The 24,609-nt window shown below is 39.1% G+C and overlaps 1 protein-coding gene across 11 annotated transcripts in view; it reads right to left on the reverse strand.

Annotated features, from left to right (window-relative positions):
* abcc9 (ATP-binding cassette, sub-family C (CFTR/MRP), member 9) overlaps nt 1-24,609 on the reverse strand; it is a 55,218-nt gene that overhangs the window by 15,113 nt on the left and 15,496 nt on the right. For 5 of the 11 annotated variants that reach the window (XM_071502238.1, XM_071502237.1, XM_071502241.1 and 2 more), the window contains exons 16-36: nt 21,940-22,047; nt 17,775-17,847; nt 15,521-15,626; nt 13,570-13,608; nt 12,574-12,612; nt 10,033-10,134; nt 9,843-9,927; nt 9,549-9,629; nt 8,376-8,513; nt 7,999-8,124; nt 7,751-7,850; nt 7,405-7,478; nt 6,260-6,475; nt 5,901-6,055; nt 5,438-5,507; nt 5,169-5,326; nt 4,888-4,980; nt 3,670-3,772; nt 3,033-3,146; nt 2,549-2,669; nt 251-381 (exon numbers count right to left, since the gene is read on the reverse strand). In XM_071502238.1, the coding sequence (XP_071358339.1) occupies nt 251-381; nt 2,549-2,669; nt 3,033-3,146; nt 3,670-3,772; nt 4,888-4,980; nt 5,169-5,326; nt 5,438-5,507; nt 5,901-6,055; nt 6,260-6,475; nt 7,405-7,478; nt 7,751-7,850; nt 7,999-8,124; nt 8,376-8,513; nt 9,549-9,629; nt 9,843-9,927; nt 10,033-10,134; nt 12,574-12,612; nt 13,570-13,608; nt 15,521-15,626; nt 17,775-17,847; nt 21,940-22,047 (2,232 nt within the window). The remainder of the gene's footprint in view (nt 1-250; nt 382-2,548; nt 2,670-3,032; nt 3,147-3,669; nt 3,773-4,887; nt 4,981-5,168; nt 5,327-5,437; nt 5,508-5,900; nt 6,056-6,259; nt 6,476-7,404; nt 7,479-7,750; nt 7,851-7,998; nt 8,125-8,375; nt 8,514-9,548; nt 9,630-9,842; nt 9,928-10,032; nt 10,135-12,573; nt 12,613-13,569; nt 13,609-15,520; nt 15,627-17,774; nt 17,848-21,939; nt 22,048-24,609) is intronic. The other 6 variants (XM_071502243.1, XM_071502245.1, XM_071502244.1 and 3 more) reach the window with 2 other exon arrangements.

Raw genomic sequence — 24,609 nt, forward strand, 5'->3', positions numbered from 1 at the left:
CTTCAGTACTGTTACATAACCACCACTTGGTTGTGACATAGTGAATTTCTGAGGGACCATTTTCTCTGTGTCCCTCACGGAGAAAGTTCTGTAATGTTTTCACCTAATTAAAGACCAATCTGTTGGACATAATTAGTTTTTCTCATGTTTTATTTGAATAAATAAATCTGTTATAGGTGTAACTGTTCCACTCCACCACACTGATCACTGCGGCCCTGCTCCGCTCTCTTCACAGCATCACGTTAATTACCTTCTGGCCTGGTTTGATGTAGGCGTTGACGTGTTTGAGCACTGGTTTGAGCATGGGATCATAGCGCACACACAGGCCCTGGATCTTTATCTCGCCGTCCTGGGGCCAGTTCTCAGGCACCTGAGAGGTGTCTGGAGGGAGAGAAACACAGAGCGGGGGAGGGGTGGGGGAGGGATTTTAACTCTCACTTCACCAAGACCAGAAAACACTGGAAAACACTGTCTGCAGTGCAACAAAAAACAGACCACTACCTGCCTGCCAGCTGTCTATGTTACAGTGTAAACAGGAGCATATAGACCATATGGACCAAGTCATAACACAGTAGATAAACAGTGGTGGAGTTTTCCTATTAAAGTGCTGCTCATATTCCCGACCGACATCACAACTATACACTTAAAATGTTGAGCCTCCACGCCGTAGCATGGGGCTACATCACAGCTGTCATCGGGGAGTTAAATCCCTTTCTAATGTCTGTTCACTTATATGTTCATCCTTATTTGAATGAGCTGAAGTTCTGTCACTGGTGGTTGGAGATATTCTCTGGTGAACGGCACTGGACTTGTAAAATGTGATATGTTCAGATTTAGGCTGGTTAGAGAGTCTGAAATCTGTCATTTGATAAACATAGATATTAGTCAGTGGGATGATACACAGTAAGAAGACTGATATTTTTGACTAAATGGCCACTTGATGCATTTAATCAAATGAATGCCTCCGTGTGTGTTCTTATCCCCATGTGTAAAATTCAGTGTGTTGAGACAACAAAGACGTGCAAAGACACAGAGTACGGTGTAATGCAATGTCTCTGTAGTTTGTTTTAATCATACTGAACCTTTTAACCCCTCTAATGCACCAAGCTCCAAAAGCTCTGGATCCTACACTTCCCATAATGCAATTCAATAGTCTTTTGTTGGACTGGAAAACACCAATGTTTTCCAAACGTGACAGATTTTCCATTAAAATTTAGTATCTGCGAAGATTAAATACTAAAACGACATTACACAGCTGAACTGTCTTAAAGGCAGAGAGGTGCTTCCTGGTATGTGGTGCCCTCATGTCACATAATTCATGTTACAACACTGAAAATAATAAATCACACAGATAACAAAAATGGCATGGCTCTGCTGCGGGCTATGTTTAATCTGTTCCTCCCTAACTTTGGAGGATTTTATACTTTTATCAATTTGCTGGAAGCTTCCATGATGTCAGAGAGGAAAAATGTCTCTGCCTCTGTCACTCAGGGGTTTTGGGATCGTTTCATGGTTTCATGGGTCATTTACTGTAAAGGTTAAGAGGAAAAGTCAATGAGGGAAATAAATATGACATGGAAAACCACTTTAAACCTTTTCTGATATTTTAATATAAAAATGAATTTCTCTCTTGGTTTCTTTTCACTCCTTCACCTTCTTCGTTTCCTCCAGTCATCTTCCGAGCTCAGGAATTGTTTTTATTGCCCAAAATAGCTGCTCTGTCTTGGCCCTTTGGCAAATTCACTGAAGCGTTTTCCTTTTTTGTTCAAGGTTTGAAAAGGTTTGGTTTGGTCAGATTTGATTTGGCCTGGTGAGATATTAGTAATCTCTGTGGCACTGCACTGATGAAATAAGAGTTAACTAATGAAAGGTCTCTATATTTTGTTATCTGTCCTGCCAGGAAAAAGATTCCAGCACCATTTGTATTTCACCATAGCAACAGCTCATCCCATAAACCCTAACACTCAGCTTCTGGAGCAAAAGATGAAACTGTTACAAAGGTTTTACACACAAACACAAACACACACACACACACACACACACACACACACACACACACACACAAACACAAACACAGTGTAGAGTTACAACAACAGCTGGTTCATCATTAGATGGGATCATTGTGTTCCACTGTGTAAATCATGTTTGTTCTTGGAAAACAAACACATATTAAGATCTAGTGTAATTTAAATAATTAGTGAAACTGAATGTGCCTGTGAGGTGACTCTTAATTTATTAACTTCCTTTGTCCTGTTACACAGCAGATGTTGAAGTTTTTCAGTCTGATCTTAGCAGGAGGATGTTGTGGTTTTAGCAGATTAGAAAAATACCTTCGAACAATGTCAACAATTAGATTTGATGTTTTGACATATCAAACCTGGTAAGCGATGCATAATAAGATAAGATGCATAATTTATCCTAATGTTTTGGAGCTGGACTGGGTTTGTCATCAGGATTTAAAAGATTTTAATTTTGATTTCCACAGGAAGATATACTTGTGATTTTAAGACAGTTACATGTGATGGCTTCCTAACAAGAACTCAGTTACCCATAGATCCCTCGTAGTTCTCGGACTCTGTGCTGAGGAAGCTGTTGACCTTCTTCACAGCCGACATCTGGACCTCCAGGTCTGCCAGGTTCCTCACGACCCAGTTCAGGTAGTTGGTGACCTGCACAGAGACGTACAAAGAGGCTCTCACAGCGCCCTGAGAGAAAATAACTCGGGGGGGGGGGGGGTCAAATGAGCTGGCCTCTATTGACTCTTTGCTTGTATCCTGTCAGCTTCCTTCCTTAGTCGATATCATGTGTAGTTGTCCATTAAATGAAAATACCAATGCCTAAAATGTCTATGAAAAATATGCCCAATAAATATAATAATAAATATGTGGACTAAAAAGTCCTTTTAAAGTATGTTTAGTGAGATACGATGCAGTGAGATGTCAGAGGTCAGGTTCTTCAGTAGGAGGACAGACTGAAGAGCGACTGAGGACAGAGCGAAACAGTGTGACTGAACTTTACACCTGAAAACTCACAGTGAGGGCGTAGGTGAGTCCGAGGCCCACCAGGCCAACAGAATGCAGACCGTAACGTAAACTCCATATGGAGGCTCCTGCTGCTGTCAACACTATCACTGCTCCAAGGTAGTCCTGCACAAAGAAGGAGAAGAAGACATGTTAATAATAATAATAATAATTATTATAATAATGATACAAAATATATAGGCGCTCAAGGACACTTTACAGCACAGTAAAAGAAGATAAAATAGCAAATACAAGGCATACTAAATAAATTAGAACAAATACAAATGTATGAAATAAATATGATTGCCTTTGTGGAGTTAAACAAAATGGGCAAGTTTGAAGAGATGTATTTCTCAAACAAAATAATAATTCATAATCAAAATGAACAAAGAGCTGCACTTTTCTGATTAAAGGCTGAACACAGATGCACCAGTAAACCAAGTGGCAAAAGCAAAGAGCTGCTAACCCTTCTTTAATATATGATTTTAATCCTTTGGCTGTGTGGTGACAAAAAGGCTTTTACAAAAACATAACAGTCCAAACTAAAATATGCAGTGACTCCTTCTATACGACGACATATCTCCACAGCGCCTGTGAGGAAACCTGTGAACAGGCCTCTGAGAAGGATTTTCAGAAACTTATTTCTCACCGTGCGGACCTCCAGCCAGCGGTTGGCCGCGGACAGAAACAGGTAGGCTGTGTTATTGGTGTCTGTCAGCTCCAGCATCCGCTGTTTAAAACGAGCCTCGTGTCTGAAACAAACAGATATAAGATGCACAATGTTATTCTATGAAGCTTTTCACCTGAATACCATGATGTTGGTTTCTTTTCCCTTGTTCTTGGCCTTGATTACTAACTGACAGAAATGGAGTTACAAGATAAATAAGAATAAAAGTGTAAACAAAGCTACAGGGCAAATGTACTGGCTACAAATTTTCTACTAATAGAATAAAATATTGCTCCTGTTGAATCTCAAGGTTTTATCTTCGTCTGAGCTCAGTAAGTCACTGCATCTAAACCAGACTTGGTTTGGAGGGAGCCCAGTGGATAATGATAATGGGAACCATCCCATGTTTGCCAAGAATCTGTCTCAACACCAGATTCACTGTTTCTGTGTGTGTGATTCTCTCAGTGTTTGTATATTTGTGTGTGTGTGTGTATGTGTGTGTGTGTGTGTGTGTGTGTGAGGAAGAGGAAGTCCTCAGGGAAGAGAGGAGGAAAAAAAGCGTGAGAGCTGTTTAATGTTGGATTATACCGACGATGGGAAAGAGGGTGAAGACAGAAATACAAGAGGATACTACAACATGAGCTGGAGCTAATGTTTCTGTCACTGCAGTTATAAGGATTAAACCACAACTACTGGATCTGTAACAGCTACAGTTACTAACACAAACACTACTGAGACAAGCACTGCTAACGTCATTGTAAAACATTAAAAATAAATGCTTATCTATTACCATAACGATAAGTCTAGTCATGACACTGGCTACTGCTGCTACTAACTTAAAGGTCCATATTGTCTACAGGTGGATGTCCATGTGTTTTGTGATTATAAAGCAGGTCTAGGTTCTATATTAATACTGTGAAAGTATCAAAGTCTCAGTCCACAGAGAAATGCACACAGCCTGTATTCAGAAACTGAGCCTTAAAACCAGCCATCAGGACTTCTGTATCTTTGTGATGTCACAATAACAGTTGTGGATCAGAACCCTAACCCTAGAAATCCAAAGTTCAGTGCCAAATGTCTTTTGTCTTCCCAAGCAAAAGACGGGAACCCTCTATGTGTATAGAAAAAGTCTTACATCTTTTATTTCAACTCATGAAAAATTAGCAAAAGCAGTAGTTTTGATAAAATCCCCAGTTGTACCTGAATGCTCTTATAGTGGTGAGACCCTCTGCGGTCTCAGAGAAGTGGCAGAGCAGAGGAAGCTGCGTGGAGTCATCAAGGTCCTGGAGGTCCCTGGGAGATAGAGAGAAGATTCACAATGAGTTTATATCACATGTCGTCATTATTTTTGGTTTTACACCAAGGAAGAACATACTGATTTTCTATAAACAGTTGAACGGTTTCACACATAAATCCAAAAATTTTCAAACTAAACTCCCAGATTTGTTTAAATACAAAAAAAACCTGCACCGTCCACTCACTTGGAGGCCACCCGGAAGTACTTCTGGATGAAGTAGAAGGCGACCGCCAGGGGAACCAGGGCAATCAGAAACATCGGAGTGATGGAGGATATGACCCCGATGGCCGACAAGCAGAGCAGCGTGGATCTGGTCAGAGACTCCAGTGTTGGAGGAATGTGCTAAAAGACAAAAGAGTGCATCATGTTTCACATATAACAGAACCAAAACACAACAAGAACACAACTAGTCTTCAGTCTGTAATGTTTATGATCTTTCATTCATCCAGTTACCTGGTCAATGATGTTAGTGTCAGCAGAGAACCTGTTGAGGATCTGCCCCAGGGGGGTGATGTCAAAGAACCTGAGGAGCCAGGATACAAAAAAAGGATCAAATAATATCAAAAACAAACATGTAGGATGTTTTTTTTTCCAGCTCAGACATTTGAACAGAGGTTATATAACTGACTCTCTGAGCCACCGCTCACATGTGCTTCCTTGAAAACAAGACTTGTGTCTGAAATTCTGCTTTGCTGTTTATTTGTCCTCAGTCTAGTCACCACTACTGTGCAGGTCTTCACCTGACAATACTAATCCCGAGCCAATCAGAGCATCAGGAGCTAATATGACATATACAGAGACATCAGGCAGATTCAGCATTTTGGGATGCAGCACAGCAGATCCACACTGAGCCTGTAGTCTGAACCCGTTTTGCACCTCCAGGCTGAGCTTGTTGCGGTCGTGTGTGTCAGTGCACCTGATGGGGGCGTGGATGATCTTGTTGAGCAGGTTGTGGTGCAGGTTGGTGGCTGCAGAAAGACCCAGAAACTCCACAGTCAGAGAGGTGATGAGGCACAGAGTGATTCCAGCTGCACACAGGATGATGAACACTGGCAGATAGTAGGAGTCGTTCTGTGGGTCACACACACACTGTACTGTTTGTATATATATATTATATATATTTTTTCTTCTTTTGTATTTGTTAGTTTTTTATTCCAGTTCATTTATGTACACTTATTAGGATGTACACATTCCCATATTTGTATATATTAATATGATTGTTAAAAGAAAATTCAGAATCAACATATCATAAAAACCCATGATGTCATCGTGTACCTGAGCCTCTGAAATACTTGGGGTGGGGAGGGTGGTGTTACTGCTGATGCTGTCAGCCAGGCTGGTTGCATTGGCTGCACTTTGATTGGTTTTGGAGGACGTCCAGAGAGCCAGCCAGTAGTCAATGGCGACGATGACGGAGTGTTTGAGGAGTTTACAGGACACCATCAGGAAAACCATGAAGAACCCACCGGAGGACATGTAACACCAGCACACCTGAGATGAATTTATTACAGATGGAAGGAAGGAAGGAAGATCTGAGTTTTACTTCTACGAAATACTTTTAGAGGCAGAGCCGTTCTGGACACAGATTTTGCTGCTAACGCCACAATGACACAAAAACATAACCAACAATAAGCCAAACTTTTATTATAACTCAAAATAAAAATAAAAAAACAAAGTTTTAACTCTTCAATTTTTATTTTATATTTATGAAATTTGACTCTTGTTCAGATAAAACAAGCAAATTTAAATTTAGCCATAATAAAGAACAAAGGCAGCATCTTCTTGGTTGTGTATAGTAAAATTAATCCATTGAAAAGCCAAGAGGCGACAGAGAAGGTGCAGTAGCTACTATTATCCTGACTTCATGTGGAATCAGGGCAACTGGAAAAATTCATGTGACTGCCCCTTCAGGTCAGAGCAACGACTCGGAAAGTCGGCGAAACTTTTGGTGCACAACTTGTCATGTTGTTGACGTCATACACAGAAACACAGCGGACGAAAGTGAACATTTGGTGGATGGTGAGAAATTTTTGTTTAATTTTGAAAATTGACGATATCAGTTTTTTCCAAACATTTAATTTGGGTTATAACCATTAGTGATCAAGATTAGCCAGAAAAGTTTTTTATTTGCAGTAACCCTGATAATAACTAACACAAATACTATCAACATATTGTTTTAATGCTCTAGACAATAAAATAAAGCATTTTGTCATATTATAAGTTTTTTTCACATTCAGACTTGAAAGCACATAAACACACCAAAGTTGGAAGAACGACTTCCAAACTCAGGAAACAGGATTATGTGAGGAGCATGTGAATTTGAGCTAACTTAAAATATCTATCTACTATCTCCAGAACTTCACCTGCAGGAAACAGCTGAGTGTGTCAGACAGATGTGTGCAGCTGCACAGATGCATTACCTTCCACGGGATTTTTGACCGTCTGTTGGTGGTCGTGGACAAGTTGTCATCGTCTTCCTCCTCCACTTCTTCCTCTGATGGGATTAAGATCAGATTAACAACAAAGTGATTCAAGCAAAAAAACATTTTTCCCCTTTTCATCGTTTCATCAACAACACACAGGTTGATAAAATAGTACAACAAAAGTGTCTGAGAGTTTTGAGCCGACAAAAAGCTTTGAATCCTCGTCTTTTTCCGAATCCACCATTTACACTTCAAGTTTTAGCTTTTTAGTTGTGTGTGATTGTGTGTGATCAGGTTTTGTGCATTTGACACTTGAAGACAACATTAAAAAGAAATATTTTACCTTCGTCTTCATCATCGATTTGGTTCTTGGCCTCTCTGGAGTAGAAAGCTCTCCTCAGTGTTTTCCTCTCCAGCATTGTTTGACTGTCCTGCTGTATGTCCTAGAAACACAGAGGAGAGAAATATCACATTATTAAATGTTAAATATCACATTATTAAATGTTAAATGTCAACACATGTGCTGTCTGCTGTCACCACCTTTGGAGCAGATGCAGTTATTTGTATCCTCAGGTGAAACTGTCACTTTACCTTCTCCAGCTCCTGGTCCTGTCTGTTCATCAGAGTTTTCCAGTGATCATAAAGCTCAACGTCATGAGTCTGAATGTCTTTCAGGGTTCCCTCCCTCAGGATGGAGCCGTCCTTCATGGCTATGATCTGCACACGACACACACACACAACAAAAAAACAAACACACAGAAAACATTTCTGTGGATGTTTTTGTTTTGATGCTTCACACAGGACCACAGATTGTTTCTAAGGGTCTCACTCTTCCAATTAGCGTTGATTTAATCCTGAAAGCATGTTTCAATAGCTGTGGTAAGACTGAATGTTCCACAGAATAAACTGTGACTCTGTATATGCACTAAGTTACTTTGGGTCCTGTTATTTCAGCCTGAGGCTCTCACCCAGTCTGCGTGTATCAGGTACTGCAGTTTGTGGGTGACCAGGACCACGGTCCGTTTATCGTCCTGCAGAAACTTGAGGATTCCTTCCTGCATCAGGTGATCACTGAGGTGGATGTCCAACGCTGAGAATGGATCGTCCTGTCAGATATAAGAGAGGGAGAGAGAGAGAAAGACAACAGGAGGAGGACTTGTGGCTCAGTCTACAATACTGTACATCTCTGAGTATTTCAGTGTGTTACAGAAAGACCATGACCAGGCGCACACAGGAAGGTAAAATGTTGAACTAAAGTCAAGTGAGAGAAGCAGCCGACAGGTGGGCGACACTCGCGGTCACGTTACAGTCGTCATTTCTGGTGAGCGCAGTGTTTGATTTGGGACTAAACACTTCCCTGTTGAAATGCACACACTACCTCATTGAGTAGACTGTGTACCTGGTGTCCTACATGTGTGTACTGACTGAGGTATCTGATGTGAGACACTGCATGGGTCTCTGTACTACCTGTTCTTCGTCACTGGGATAATTTGCTGCTAAATGTTTATCTTCATGTGATCCAATGGAGTTGACTCATTCATGAACACTAAGCACTATCTGAAGTATCTCTGGATGACAGCGTCTTACTGGGCGGGTGGGTGCTATAGTGTGTGTTGTATATATAGTGTGTTAATGGAGATTGTGTTATGATTATTTGATGGACTCCATGATGACAATGTATGACGTATGAACTCCAGTCTGGGGATCACATATGGAAAACACTTTCACAAAAGAAAACATTCTCTCCTCATTTTACATGACACTTTTTTTTTTTAACCAGTCTAGACATTACACAGTGTGAGGAGTGTGTAAAAGAATGGCACTGAGAGCTTTTAATGTGGAATGTACGCTGGACAACCAATTAAAACTTGTGATGGCAACAGGAAATTATGCAGCTACTCAGAAAGATAAACACATGACAGCACGGTGGAAAGAGACGTGAGTAAGAAACAGACACCTCCTCATCCCAGCGGCCAACGTGTACTACATGTTGTATCATACAGCACTGTGCGATACCATCAAACATAAAGAAATGGAGGGTGAGGCCGATGTCAAAAGACCAGAAACCCCCGAAGACCCCAGGAAACATCATCCCAGCGCGTCCACAGGATGTATCGTGAAAGTGAAGAGGTTTAGCTCACCAAGAAGACGATGTTGGTGTTCTGGTAGAGAGCTCTGGCCACACAGATTCTCTGTCTCTGACCTCCACTCAGGTTGATACCCTGAACAAACGCAATGAGAGAGAAACAGAAAAATATGAGTAAAGTCCCCAAAAAATAAGTAAAAATATCACTTAAGGATCATAAGTATTCAGGCACTAATTTCTAAGGGTTGCTTTGAAAGATGCTGAAATTTAATTTATTCACTCTAACTGTGTAATAATGATTAATAATGATACATATTCTAGCAGTAAATTAGAGACATGATGTGCGTACCCTCTCTCCAATCTCAGTTTGGTCTCCAAAAGGCAGCAGGTCGATGTCTGGCTGCAGAGAGCAGGCGTCAATCACTGCTTTGTACCTTAGAAACACAAAATAACCACCATGATTTCAGGAGCACTGAGATGGATACAGAAGCGTTTCTGAAAGTGGTTGTAGTTGTGTACTGTGTTTTTTTTTTTTTTACCTCTGTTTGCTGAAGGGGCTCCCGAAAGTGATGTTTTCCTCCACTGTGGCGTTGAGCAGCCAGGACTTCTGGGCAGCGTAGGCCACAGAGTATCTGTTCTTGCTGGATGCATTATGGGGAAAAGAGGCAAACAGATACCAAGTAAGAACTACAAGTCCTGTATTCATAAAGCTGAAGAGCAGGAGAACTGATCCACCATCACTGTGATACTTACTTTGTCTTGAGGCTAAAGCTGAACATCTGAGTTTTTGATTAATCTTTAAATTTTTAAACACATTTATTTTATTTTTTTCTATAATGACAACACAAGATGGTATCAGTTTTCTAAGAGCTAGTTCCATATTATCTAACTAGATTTGTTTTTTTGTATAATTATATAATATAATTACACAAATATATCATCAGCAGGATCAGATTTTCTGATAATGTCTACTGCGGAGGGGGTTCATTAAATGACTTTTAATTAGGATAACAAGATTAGAAAAGCGATAACAGGATACTGCATGCTGGAGATGCATTACAACACAACTGATGTGACTACAAAGACAAAGATACACTTCAAGTGCAAAACTGAATGACATTATACAGTCAATTAATTGCAAAGATTTGTACTTTCAAGACCAAAAACTTTCTACCACCTTATATATGTTGTTAAACTTATATTATTACCTCCACCAAGGTGATGTTTTCACTGTTTATATCTGTTTGTTTGTTTGTTAGCTGGATTACGCAAAAAGTACTGCACCAATTTACACTGTACTTGGTGGAGGGATGGATCATGGGTCAGTGATGAACCCAATAAATTTTGGGGCAGATCCAGATCATTTTCTAATAATTTGACGTTTTTTCTATGAAGTCTGGTGTACATTGTTTGACACTGGCCATTTCCACAGATCACCTACATCTCTGACTATTTCAGGAGTCAAAGAGTTTTTTTGCTGAACATTGTACCAAAGAACTGTTTAGGAGGAAAGCTAATGTCAGATCAGTACTCCTGCTCCAGGCAGCTTTATGAATGTGGCATCCAAATATAAAAAAAAAAAAGGAGAGGGAGGATTATGTTTTCAAAGCTGTCAAACTCCACCACAACATGAAAAATACTTTGTCAAATATGGGAGATAAATATGGATCATGGATCGGGTTAATGATGAGCTGCAAGTCGTCAACAACGGAAACTACAACAGCACCAACAATAACGCCAGCTGCAGCAACACAAACATACAAAAACATCAACTAGGACGACGACAACAACAACAACAACAACAACAACTGTAGCTGCTGGGAGTCTGACCTGAGAGCAGCACTGCTGAGATTTTTAGCTCCACCCCTCAAAAACTAGTCGGACAGTTGGGCAGATTTTGTCTTTAGCTGTGTTCGGTTTTGTTTCTGTCACAACATATTTCATGAAATTTCCGTTTAATCCAGGAATTCTTGTCTGATCCTCTGTCACTTTGATATGAAACATGTCACACAACTTAAAGATGTTATTATTAAAGGATTGTTGAACATTTGCGATAAATGCATGAACTATATAATGAGATAATGTATAAACAATTTTTTTTTTTAAACTGTATTGTCACAAATATCACATAGACATAAGAGAAATGTAGACATTCTTGAGTAGATTCTTACATAAAAATACTGGCATAGCTATGTAATTAATGTGTATATTTGGCCACACAGAGCAAATTTACTAAAGCTGTGACAAATAAAAAGATATAAATCTGTATTTTTTTGTTTTTTGTTTGTTTGACTCCCAGCATTAAAAGCACAAACCACTCCAGGATCAAAACCAATAATCATCTCAACACAATGAGCAGAAGATAGTACGCTCTGAAGGCTGACACAGTTGTTTCTGGACACATACATATCAACAGGATGCTGCTTCAGCAGAAACAGGACTCTCACTGGTAGAGTTTTAATGACCGGGGCTCTATATCAATAACTTCTACTAGTTGAACTTTGCAGCTTCCAGGCAAGATTGTGAATGTGGACGGTGTTGCAGAAAATGTGCTAACATGTGTAACAAGATCCACAGATAAACACAGATACACAAAGATACAGTTTAACCAAAAACTACAACTTTTTTAATGTTTATTATTTTACTTACTACCCCTTTGTTTTTAAATCCATTTTACTTTTCTATCCTTTTAAATTGCCTTTTTTTTAGTTTTGTGAAGCATTTAGAGCTGCACTTTGTGTATGAAAGCTGCTTTGTAAAAAGTTGATAGTACAATTATATTTTGTATTATTTTTATTGTATTGTAAACTATAACTATAGCAATGGATAGAAAATGGAGTAAACTGTGAAAAAAACAGAAACAATTAATAAATTAACAATAACAGCTGCAGATTTTATGTATGTGTTCATGAACAACACAGCCTGAGAAATCCTTTGTGTGCATTGTGAAACAGTACTTTCTTCCGAGGGAAAAATGGAGTTAAAAAAGATGAAAGCAAAAGGAGGTAAGGCGGATGAGAGGTCAAAGGGTAATTTCAGATCTGAAGCAGGAAGTAGGCGACAGGAAGAAGAGCGTATACCTCCTGATGTCTTCGTCAGACTCCTCTGTCTCTGACCAACTGTCAAAATCACGTCAGTATGTTAGAGTGAGTCTCCTGCAATCAGCTGTGTGTATATTTGCTTTTGTGTTTGTGTTTGATATGTAATAAAAGAGAAGAAGACAAAAGGTCAAAGAGAGAGAGAGAGAAGCTACGAGCAACAACAAACTGCTGAAGGAGACACAGAGAACATGGACATAGGAAACAGAAGGAAGTGGAAGAAAGACAGAGAAATAAAAAGAGGAAGAGACAGAGCCCAGATAATGAAGACATGATGTTAGCCTGCCAACTGTTAATCAAATTAACCTTCCCACCCAGAGAAGAAGAGCCATGTAAGTGATGCAGTCATTGTCTGTCTGCGATAATTAGGTTTTGTGGCTTCTTCGACAATGAGGTCTCGTATTTTATGAGCATGACGGTGTGTTTGTGTTATATTGATACCCTGGGTTAAAGGCTTGTGTATATTCAGTAGGAGTTTATGTGGCTCTGTACAAGACCACATTTAATCATAATTTACAAACTAAAAAAAATTTATATATATATATCTAAATGTAAGTTATGTAAGTATATTTTACTGTATAATAAAACACAAACTGCTAATTACAAATTAGCTTTTTTTGTGACTTTGAATGACTTTTATTACCTCTTCTTCAACATTGTGTTTGCTCACAGTGTAAGTATTGATCATATATGACTAGTGAATTATACAGGACATGACTATAGGTGTTTGTGTTGTCATCACTTACTGGTTATATTAACCATTGGGTCAATGTGTCAGAACCTGTGTCAACTTCTGGACCTATTCCTGACTACCTCTCTTTATTTCTGCACATCACTATTGGTAGTTAAAGGTAATTAAACTCAATGTTAACAACTCTGGATGAGGAAAGTTAGTTAAACTGCTAAAACATAAATGGGAACGTCTGCAGTCTGTGTAAATAATTGTGTTTTAGACAGAAGAGACCAGAGAGAAAGTACCTTATGTTCCCCTCGTGGATCATCTCACAATCAGGCAGGCTGATGTGTCAAGAGGGCAGGAGGTAAAGAAACAGAAACCACACACACACACACACACACACACACACACACACACACACACACACACACACACACACACACACACACACACACACACACACACACACACACACACATCCATGTATATGTGCAGAAAGATGACCAGAGGTGCAGATGTGCACACACGCACATATACACACACACAGACACACAGCAAAGGTTAGTGTGTAGCCCTGGTGGCTACGGTGATGTTGATCTGCATCTTAAAGTCTACAATCACTGTTTTTCTGGGGGTTTTTCTTTAAATGAAAATGGACAAATGAATTCCAGACTTCCTGTGAGATAGAAAAGCAACTGAAGGTGGACATACAGAGAGAAAGAACATTTTTTATAGAGGTTTTGAAAACAACTTCAAGTCAAAATGTCAGCTGACACCTCAAAACACCCTCAGAATATTCAGTTCAGTTTTCAGGCACTCAACTGAGATAAATGCTAAAACCTAAAATTCAAAAAGGAAAGTCTCCGCTAACAAGCCAGCGAACTTTATCAGTGCCAAAATGTAGCGGCTAATATTAGCATTAAATCTGACAAATCAGTGTGTCAAACTAATGTTTCTACTCGTTACACCCCAGAAATGACCTAAAACTGTGTGACTACGCTGTTTTCTGACACAGTAGTTAATTGTAATATTGACACTGACAGTTTCCTGTTTTGGCTGTGTCACTGAGTTCGTGCTACTCAGAGAACCAGGGTTATGCAAGTAACTAAGATGGTTACATGGTCAATTGGTCTGTCTTCAAGTACAAGTCAATGTCATGGTAAATTAACGTTTACTACTAATTCCAATTTAATTTGAGGCTAATTAAATGCCTGTAAATGCAATAAAACACAATCAAAAGTTATGGTAGCAGTGCTTTTAGACTGCTCGTGAGGTGAGTCACGGTGAGATTATTGTCATATCACAGTTTTGATTCAGTGACTCTAACAAACTGTGTTTTGTCATGTAATTTTTTTAAAGACTGTAGGTAATTTGACAGTAAATTTGTCTGTTGCAATAAAAACAGACAAACAAATAATTAGACTGATAATGACTCTGATATGGTAATTTCATAATAAAAGCTACTTTTGTATAATTCAATTTAATTTCATTAGAACCATCAGAGCAGAAAATTAAATCACACTGAAAACTGGACACTTGCTGCTAATGGACAGATGATTTGTTCATGTCAGTATTTCTCATTGTGGCACAAACAAGATAAAATTAATTTACATCCAAGTAACATCATAACATATATATCTACCAATTACTTCAAGGATTTACTGCATATTTTATATATATTACTATATTTGTATGTAATTAGATGTGTGATCCATATGATTATGTGTATCCTTGTAAATACAAAAAAAACCAAAATAAAAATATACATCCTATTCTATTTTTATTTACAACTAGAACACTATATTGCTAATCTTAAATAATATTTCAGTTTGCAGAGACCTGTAGATACAATGATATCATTTGAAATATACATGAAATGATCATTCAAGACACAGCTTAGTGGAATACTGAACAGGATATGACATAAGTGTATCTCTACTGAAAAATAAAAGGTTGTGACCAATATCACACAGTAATGAAAACTCTGATTAGCATTAAATTAGCTATAGATGTCAGTAGCAATTCTGATGTATGTTTGAATAGAACTTTTTTTGACTTAACGTTGCTACTGCAACTGAAAAATTTCACAGTAAGATGCCATAATCTTGCATTTTCTGATCTCATTAGGTAAAATTTAAAATGACTCCATAGAGTAAAAATCTGCTTTTTCTCTTTCTTTCATTCCTTTATCATCAACAGACTTAAAACCTATTTCTGGCCCTAAATAACACCAGTAATATTGTCATGTCTTACTTGCTCCAGTAGACTCTTCCATCGATGGTCTGCATCTCGCCAAGCATGGCCAGCAGCAGGGAAGATTTCCCACAGCCCACCTGGCCTACAATCATTGTCAGCTGACCTACACAAATAGAAAAAACATAAGTTTATTTTTTAGCTAATTTCATTTTCAATTATTTATTCTCAAGAGTAATTATATCGTCATTTGTAGTGTACCACACATGCTTTCGAAAACAGACTTACTCAAATTCACACAAATACTTGACAAATGCAGTCGGAGTCATGAGAATTGTGAGACCTAAATGTGGGGTCAGAGGTCAGAAAAGGCTGAGTCACCCAATTACAACAATGTCACCCTAAACTTAACCTCTCTGATAACAAAATACAAATATGAGGTGAAGAAACTTTAATCCTTCTTCCACTTCACATGCACACGCAAGCTTATTTACTGTAGGACTGTTGTATTAGACTGCATTAGATTTAGCTGTTCCTTAAAAACTGTGAACTGAATGCACAAATCCTTGAGATTCTATTCATCCAATGACTGCATTCATTAATTATCCCCCTAAATTTCTAACCATCAGCACTACATGCCAAATGTCAACCCTAAACCTAACTCTACTCCAAGTCTGACTTGGCATACACTCAAGTCCCAATGTGAAAATAGAAACTCAACTCAGGGAAGTAAAGAGTACTGTAAACCTCCTCACTTTAAAAAGCACCTTTGTTCTGAAAGTCTCAACTTGCTTGACACAAAGATAGAAGTAGAAAAACACACACAAACATGATATTACACCAGCGCTTTGCAGAACAACCAATCCTGTTTGTCTCAGGAGTGGAATGACTGGGATAGCAAGCAAGTCACTTTCCAGGGCAAGACACAAGTGTGTGTGTGTGTGTGTGTGTGTGTGTGTGTGTGTGTTTGTGTGAGAGATATACTACACGGTCCATCTGTTGGCAGCCTCCTGAAAATGACCTGGTCTCCTGACTCTTGGTATTTCAGTGCCATGCCAGCAGCATTAGTATCAGTTTTAGTGTAGTGCACTGACATCAGCTCTGAATGTTTCATTCACATTTTATCACAGCGTTTTCACAGCGTGAAACCCACTGACAGACGCTGTACTGAATAAACAACATTACCTTCAAAATCTGCATCTAATTATAAGCCATAAAAACTCATGTGTGGCCACTCATAACAGATTCATGGGCAGCTCAATGCCTCTGATAAAGAAATAACACTGCAGTCAAAAACATTATGCAGAGGACTTTCGTGTGACATGACACACACTCTGGCAGCTACACTGGACACACTGGTCCTTAACGTTTGGGCAACACCAGAGGAGAACAGATGATTGAGCTTCTAAAATTACAACATTCAGCTGTCTGAACAGAACCAAACAGCAACGTAAGTTCCTGTTGGGAATTGAAGCAGCAATTATGTTCTAATCCAACTATTGACCTTATCCTAATACAACACTATTTTCATAAAGTTTTTGACATGACATCAGAGTTTTTCTCCTGCATGCAACCTCAGACCTGATCTTTTTGTCACACTGCTGGTGAAGCCCAAATTTGTGTTATCTGGCTGTTAAAACACCATATGTTGGGACCTCATTAACCACTTAAAGGTCCCATATTTTATGTGAAGTCTTTTATTTAAAGTGTTGATATCCATAAGAAGATATATCTGTGGTTTTAAGAACCTAAAACCATCTCAGTGTAGTTTTACATCTCCTCTCTCAGGCTTCTCTCTGGAGCTCTAGTAACAAAGGTCGGTGAGCCAATCAGAGGAGAGGGTCTGAGCCTCTCTTCTGATTGGCTGACTGTTTTCTGAGCGACCAAATAAAAATATAGCAGATTTCAGGTAAACACTCAGAGAAACTAAATCCTGCAATGTTGGATGGTGGGTCCAGGGTGATGTGAGGGCAGTGACTGCTTTGTTGTGACATCACAAAGTTCCAGAAATCCTGACGGCTGGTTTTAAGGCTCAGTTTCTGAATACAGGCTGTGTGCATTTCTCTGTGGACTGAGGCTTTGATACTTTCACAGTATTAATATAGAACCTAGACCTGCTTTATAATCACAAACAAATATGGGACCTTTAAGGTAAGATACAGATTGCATTAGCATTTAGGGCATCACAGTCTTAAATCTATTTATCCATATCTCCTGGCAATTTTATTGGATCGGGTGGCTAATATTTTTTCTGATTAAACTGTGAACCCATGTCTGTAAGTGTATTATTGTGTGATGAAAGGGTTAGTCCTACCTGTCGGGATGCGGATGTTGATGTCCGATAGTGTCGACAGGTTGCTTCCCCAGGTGAAGGATCCATTGCTCACCTAAGCAAAACAAAGAGAGATGAAGAGAAATTAATTAAAAAAATATAAAGAATAAAAAGTATTACATCTAATCCTGCAGACTGTGCATCATATGACCGACTACGTGCTGTTTTCTTTCATGTGTGGACCCGCCAGAGTAAAGCACATGACCCATTTTATGTCCTGACCCAGAGTTTAAGAAACCCTAACAGTGAGTTCACTGCAGTAAACACTGCTGAGATAACTGCATCACACAAGCAGGAACACACACTGTGCTCATGGTATGAGAGACTCCAAGCTGAACGTCTCCCTGCGACGGTTTGGAGAGTTCACTGTGCTCAATTTTAAATGGGTTAAGGTTCAAAACAATGATATTGAAGAGAATAAACTGAATGAATAAATATTTCCAAACAAAAACTCTGTGTTTGTGAGTTTCAGGGATCTGAAGTTCAAGTTTCATTAGATTTCCCCGAGAGTAACGCTGTGTCCAACCTGCTGCTTTTGAAGTAAAAATCAAACTTCCATTCTTGGAGCAAATAAGTTTTTGTGGCCTGTTTTTCTTTCTTTATGGTTGCAAAGATCACAAATTCCAGCACCACCAACATATGTACAACATATATGATAAACATCTAAATCACAGAAGAGTGAACAGTGTGAATTCTCCATATGAGTCTTTTCAGCATTTAATATTGCAAAAACGGGCGAAGATGTGACGAGACTTCGTATCTAATCCCCATCTAGTGATCTGTCACCCTGCTTCCTGCTAGGACTCTGTTTACATTCCTCCCCTCTGTTGCATTTATTTGTTTATTTTATGTTTATTTTATCTGACAACCTCCCCCCCCCAGCCTTGACTCCACTGTTCCCTTCTCCCCATGACACAGATCCCAAAAGACATCCAGATACAGGAACATCTTTGCTCCTTTCTAAGCAAATAGTTAAGAGGAAGTCACTTAACAACTTATTTATCTGTTTAGTTTTTAGAGACTTAGACCAGTGGAGATAAGAGGAGATGACACAACAAATTTAAACTGGTCAAGTATCTCATCAGATTTTTCAAGTACATCTTAGAAGTCTCTGAGAACAATACTGAATATTACAGAATTTATTTGATGATCATTTTACCTTTTTCTTACATTTAGTGATTGAATAACAACTAAACCTTTTCAATAAAGCATCACACTGAGGAAAACAAATGTGAAATAACAAATTAATTTTGTAGCTACCAGGAAAACTTTTCTATGGGAGGATGAGGTACAAAGAGGGAAAAGGAGATTAGATACTCTTGAAAAGAAAGGAGGGGAGCGAAGGAGAAAGACAGACTGAGTGAAACAAGAAAATAAGGAAATGTGGGGTCACTGCTCTTTGAGCAAAGAAAGATTATTTAATTCGCCGGACAGGAAGCCAGAGGAAGCAGTTCAGTTGTGTTTACAAACTACTGTTAATGTCACACAGGATAAAAGATCAATTCAAGACTTGCTGGTTTTATGTCAACAACCGTGAATCACAACATCCTCAGTCTGAGTCCTGTTGGGACCTTTGTGTCATTTTTCTATCCCCTCAATTACTGACATTTATCCACTGGTCACCTGGGACTCAGTGTTCCCAGAATCAGAACCAAGCTAAGTGAAGCAGCTTTTAGTTTCTCTGCCCCCCACCTGTGGAACAAGCTTCCTGAACACCTGAGATCTGCTCAGACTGTCAGCTCATTAAAACATCACTGTTTGCTGCAGCTCACCAATAAATTACACATGTAACATCTCTTTTTATCTAGTGCCATGTTTGCATCAGCTTGTTTTTAATGTCTTTTATCACTGCAGCACTTCTTTTAAAATGGTGTTGTAAGTGTCTTCACTGATCTTGATATGACTTATTTAAACATTTTCATTGATTCAAATGTGTTTTTATTGTTTTTAAATGGTATTTTAATGTCATCTTAATATTCTATTCTAATTTGTCAAAACAGTCAAAGTAAAAAGTTAAAATAACCAATGCTATATCTATACCCAAGGACATCGCTCTCACTGAAGTTGCACCACTTTTTCCCCACAGCCTTAAATCAAAAATTTGGGATGCAACACATAAAATGAGGCCTTGATCTATAGTATATATTATTACAGAAATGCATCTTGGGAAATTTAACTCCCTGATATTACAAGACCATTAGAAAAACATGTTACTTAAAGTTGCAAGAAATACTGAAAATAAACTATTTGGCAAAAAAGTAAATTATATGGTCAAAACTGTCCACAAACTTTTGTGTACTTGTAGTTTGATGCTGTTTTTCCTGGATCTTAATGCTAATGCTTTCATTAGACAACAGTGTTTTTCTACCTTTTGTGGCCCTAGTTTATTTTTGGCCCCATGCACAAGCCAGCTCCATAAGACCTTGACCAGCCTCAACGCAGCCCTGACCTCAACCTCATCCAGCACCTTTGGGATGAACCAGAACGCTGCAGTTCCCTGAAGTGAAATGTGGTGAAAGGCTGGAAGAGTGGAGGCTGTCCACAGACTTATGTCCATGTAATTAATAATAAAGGTGATTTTTTTTTTTTTAATTAAATACTTATTTTGATTAGCAAATAAAGTCCTATAGACACTGTGTTTAGTTTAGTGTATTGGTGTATTCCCCTGTGCTTTCTCCCTCCCTCTCTCTCTCTCTCTCTCTCTCTCTCTCGTTAATTAACAGACCACCGTCCGGTCGGTAGCGTCACTCCGCAGGGATGAGACAGGAAGAGCGGTCTTTCGCAGAGGGGCTGAGAAAATGTTGGACACATTCACAAGGACCTTTCAGGGGCAATGGATTCTCGTGTGAACCCCACACTTCCTGAGTCCACACACACACACATCTTTAGTTACACACACGTGAACACACGACACATGTATGATTGCACACACCAGCAAAAGACCCACAGATGCACAGTACAAACACTGAAGTGACTTACTGATTAGAATAATAATAATAATAATAATAATACTAATGGGGAGAAGCTCCTGACAAGTGTCGGACTTCTTTTGAAGCTGACATGTAACAGATAAACTCATTTTCTTCCCAGCATGACTTTCCTGGTAGTTAATACCATTAATAATAAACAGTGTTTTAAAATACAATTTGAAATAAACCACAATATAGTTTGGCTTTTTTATGTAATTTTTTATATGAGTAGTTTTGATTCTCTAACATATTTTACTACAAACTACAGCTATTATTGCCTTCTTACGTAACTGTTGTGTGTCAGAACCATAGACTGTACCGTGTGTTTCTGAAGAGCGGTTTTGAAGATCAGAGCAAGCTGCTTTTGCCTAACTCCCGGCTAATTGAGAAACTGGCAAAGAGGTGCTGCATTTTTTGTTCCAGGTTGTGAATGTGTTTATTTCTGCTGTGAAGTTGGGCATTTTAGCCTCAATTGGCCATTAGAGGAACTGCAGTTTTTGGCAATTCAGTGTTGGCTTCATTTTTTGGGGCTCAGAGGTTGGTAGGTACATTAAATCTGGGAGAAAATCAATTAAAACTGATCTGCTCTTTTGAAGAAATCTAGTCTACTTTGTTTAAATTGAATGAAAACGATGAGTCACATTCATATCTTCTGTTATTTTTTTTCTTCAAAATAATCTATTTCTGTTATTCGCCCCTCTCAACATTTCCATCAAAATGGCATCCCACTCCTCTGTACCTAAACTTATCTATCCCCAAAGGTCTGTTTACACTGTATCACTGTGAGGGGACTGTAAAAGTGCCAAGCAGCCGTCTGGAAAGCTGAGTTCATCGCTCCTGAATGTGCTGCCTTTAACCAGCTCAGTGTCTTGCACAGAAAAGCCTCTTTAACTTAGGTCGATTACTACTGAAACATTTTAGTTTTAACAAGCCGGTTCTGACTCTCAAGCCCATTAATTCTGTTTGCCCTCTCTATTGCTACTGACACTGATTGTACTGACAGTGATTTCTGGGACGAGTCCACTGACACGTTTTTCTGATCCAAAACTTTCCATCTTTTAAACCCTTAACCTTGGACACTGGTAATCACGTCTTTCTTGTCTTTGAGACGTCATACACTTTTTCTGACCTTAACCCCCCCTCCATTCATTTCTCAACATGTGAACTTTGACCCTGACCTTCACAGCCACATCCTCCGTCTCCGTGGGTCTCATCTGTCGCCTGGTCGGCTGCTCATAGTTGTCCATCTGGTAGCGTATTGGCTGCTTCCTGTTGATGGCTTTGGTCTTGAGGGGGATATGAAAAGGACAAGGGAGAGATGGGGAGTGAGAGGGGGAAAAGATGAGAGATTTGAAGTTAGCATTTACTAATAAACTTAAGACTTTCCTGTATCCGCTTTAGTTCCCTAGGGAGAAGAAGAAGTGCGGGGGTCCCCCCCCCCCCAATATAAACCACGAGGATGTTGTCCCCAAAGGGTTTAATCCCACTGCTAGCACGCTATCCTGTTCTTATTATCCAGACACACTACACATACAAACATACTGTACAAGTTCAAGTGAAGTCCTCTTATCTTTGTAAAACTGACCTCAACATTAGAGATAGTTGCTGTATAAGTGGCGACGCTAAAGGTCACACTGGCCACGTTGTGTAGCAGCATGTCATCTGACGCCTGAAGCAATAAGGAAGCAAATGTAATAACTCCTGCTGCTTTTCTGGAGCACTGATGCACATTAATTCTGGAAATTAGGACGATGGAGTCTCCAGATGAGACGCTGCACACCAATTTGCAGTGATGCTAGTTTTTATGCATTGTGTGGTTTGCAGAGAAAACAGCAGGCACTGTTTTTTGCTGCCATGCAGAGATGGCATCACAAGTGTTGGACGGCATAAATAACAGTGCCGATGATTTTGCTATGGTTAAAGTTTAACCAGTTGCAGGGAGAACAGTCTACCTATTAAATCTTATTTATTATCTGCAAGGGAAAACTACTGTAAGGGAAAGATCACGGGGTGACAGGGTCACTAAAGACATTAAGATTCAACCCCTGAGGACCTCGAATGTCTTAAACAATATTATATAAATCCATTAGTCCATTCTATTAATGTCCATAGGGAAGCTAGAGGGAAGCCACATGAGAGCAGGGTTCCCCCTCTTTTCTAGAAATCATTCACCAGGACTTTTCCGGGACATTTTCAGTGATGATGTAGCCGACATGACAGGCATAGCTATTTCTTTTTCAGCTTTGCAATTAAGACTGTACTAGCTTCATAAAAGGGAGCTAATGCAGCTGGTATAAAACAGCTGTGAATGGGGCTTTCAATGGAAGTGGAGCAGTAAAATATTAATAATGAATAACTATTACTGTTTCTTTTGCCCTGATAACAATACATCTGAGTTCCGCTACTGAATAATGTATTTAATGATGTTCCATTTTAAACATGGATATGTTGTGTTTTGACTTAATGCCTCACAATCCTATTTGAAAACCATTATGACTCTAAGGAGTCACTCGGCTCTGTGGTTCATTTCAGACACAAACAGTGATAATCCCACTGCAACATAATAGTCACCATGTGACTCAGTCACCAGAAACCTCAGACAGACACCAGATTAGAGTCTGGGCTGCAGTTACAGGGCGGTTATGTTCTAAGACCAACTCCCATGACCTTTAAACTTTTCAAACAATTAGTCCTGAGGAAATAATATAACACATATATATGTGGATGTTGTAACTATTCATCCACGTTGTTCAGCCATGTTTGACTGCAGCTTAAAAACAGAATTGAATGTTGCATTGCAGCAGTGTGAGCAGCCAATCACAGCCCACCCTGCAAAAATTCAAGTGAAATTTAGTGACATTTGAACAGGTGAGTGCTTTGACTTGTGCATTGTGTTGCAAATATCTGCATGAGCAGATGGTGCAGAGTCAGCATGCGCAGTTAGGTATAGTAGGTTTTTAAATCAGCGTCTATTTTGAACTCTGGCCTCTTTGATGAGCGTTAAAGCAGCTGGATGTTTCTCAACTAGTGCAACTGGTAAAACATTTGTGTAAAGATATTTTTAGTCGTCTTTTATGTCTTTCTGTCTTCACTGTGCCATCAAAACACACATTTTCTACAACACATCCCTCAACATCCTATTATAGTAACCTGTCGCAACAATGGAAATGACACAAGTTACCTGGAGTAACATGGAAGGAATGTGTGCAGTGTCATCTGGCACACCTCACTGATCCAAACCCTGTCCATCAGGAAACACTGGCTATTAAACTCAGCACTTTAAAGCGATTTCTTGGCACCCTCAGCGTGCTTTGCTAACACCGTCTGTTTTAAATACAGGATAAATGTTTGGATTTTTAACAGTTTGAAAGTCTTCATTAGCCAGAAGTGTAATTTAACGTGACATCTGTAAACTGCATGTGCTTCAGACCTAAACTGAGCACAGTGAGAAAACAGCTCTGCAGCAGTTTCAACATCTGACATTAGGTTAAAGAGTATAATGTGTTTTCTGCTTTTTGAAGGAAAGTCTGACTTCTTGTTTTACCGCTGTGTCTAAAATTGTTGCGGCTTCTGCAGATACCAGCAATGAAAATCCCACACCTTCGTAAACAACAAATTCAAGAACTTTTCAAGCACTTTCCAGGACTAATGCCCTCCTATTCAAGGACCCAACACTGCACGTTTTGAGACACAAATCAAGTTACAAGTTACATAATAACCGTTATAACACACGGACAACAATCTTAAAAAAAGACTTTCAAAGACCCACGTCTTTGTCTGTTTTCAAAAACTTTCAAGGCCTTGATTTTCTTTCTAACAGTGACAGACTTTCAAGAATATCAAGGAGC

Source organism: Trachinotus anak, unplaced genomic scaffold (assembly GCF_046630095.1).
Source record: "Trachinotus anak isolate AG129_WGS33_773 ecotype Australia unplaced genomic scaffold, CSIRO_AGI_Tana_v1 ptg000018l, whole genome shotgun sequence".
In the NCBI taxonomy this organism is placed as follows: domain Eukaryota; kingdom Metazoa; phylum Chordata; class Actinopteri; order Carangiformes; family Carangidae; genus Trachinotus; species Trachinotus anak.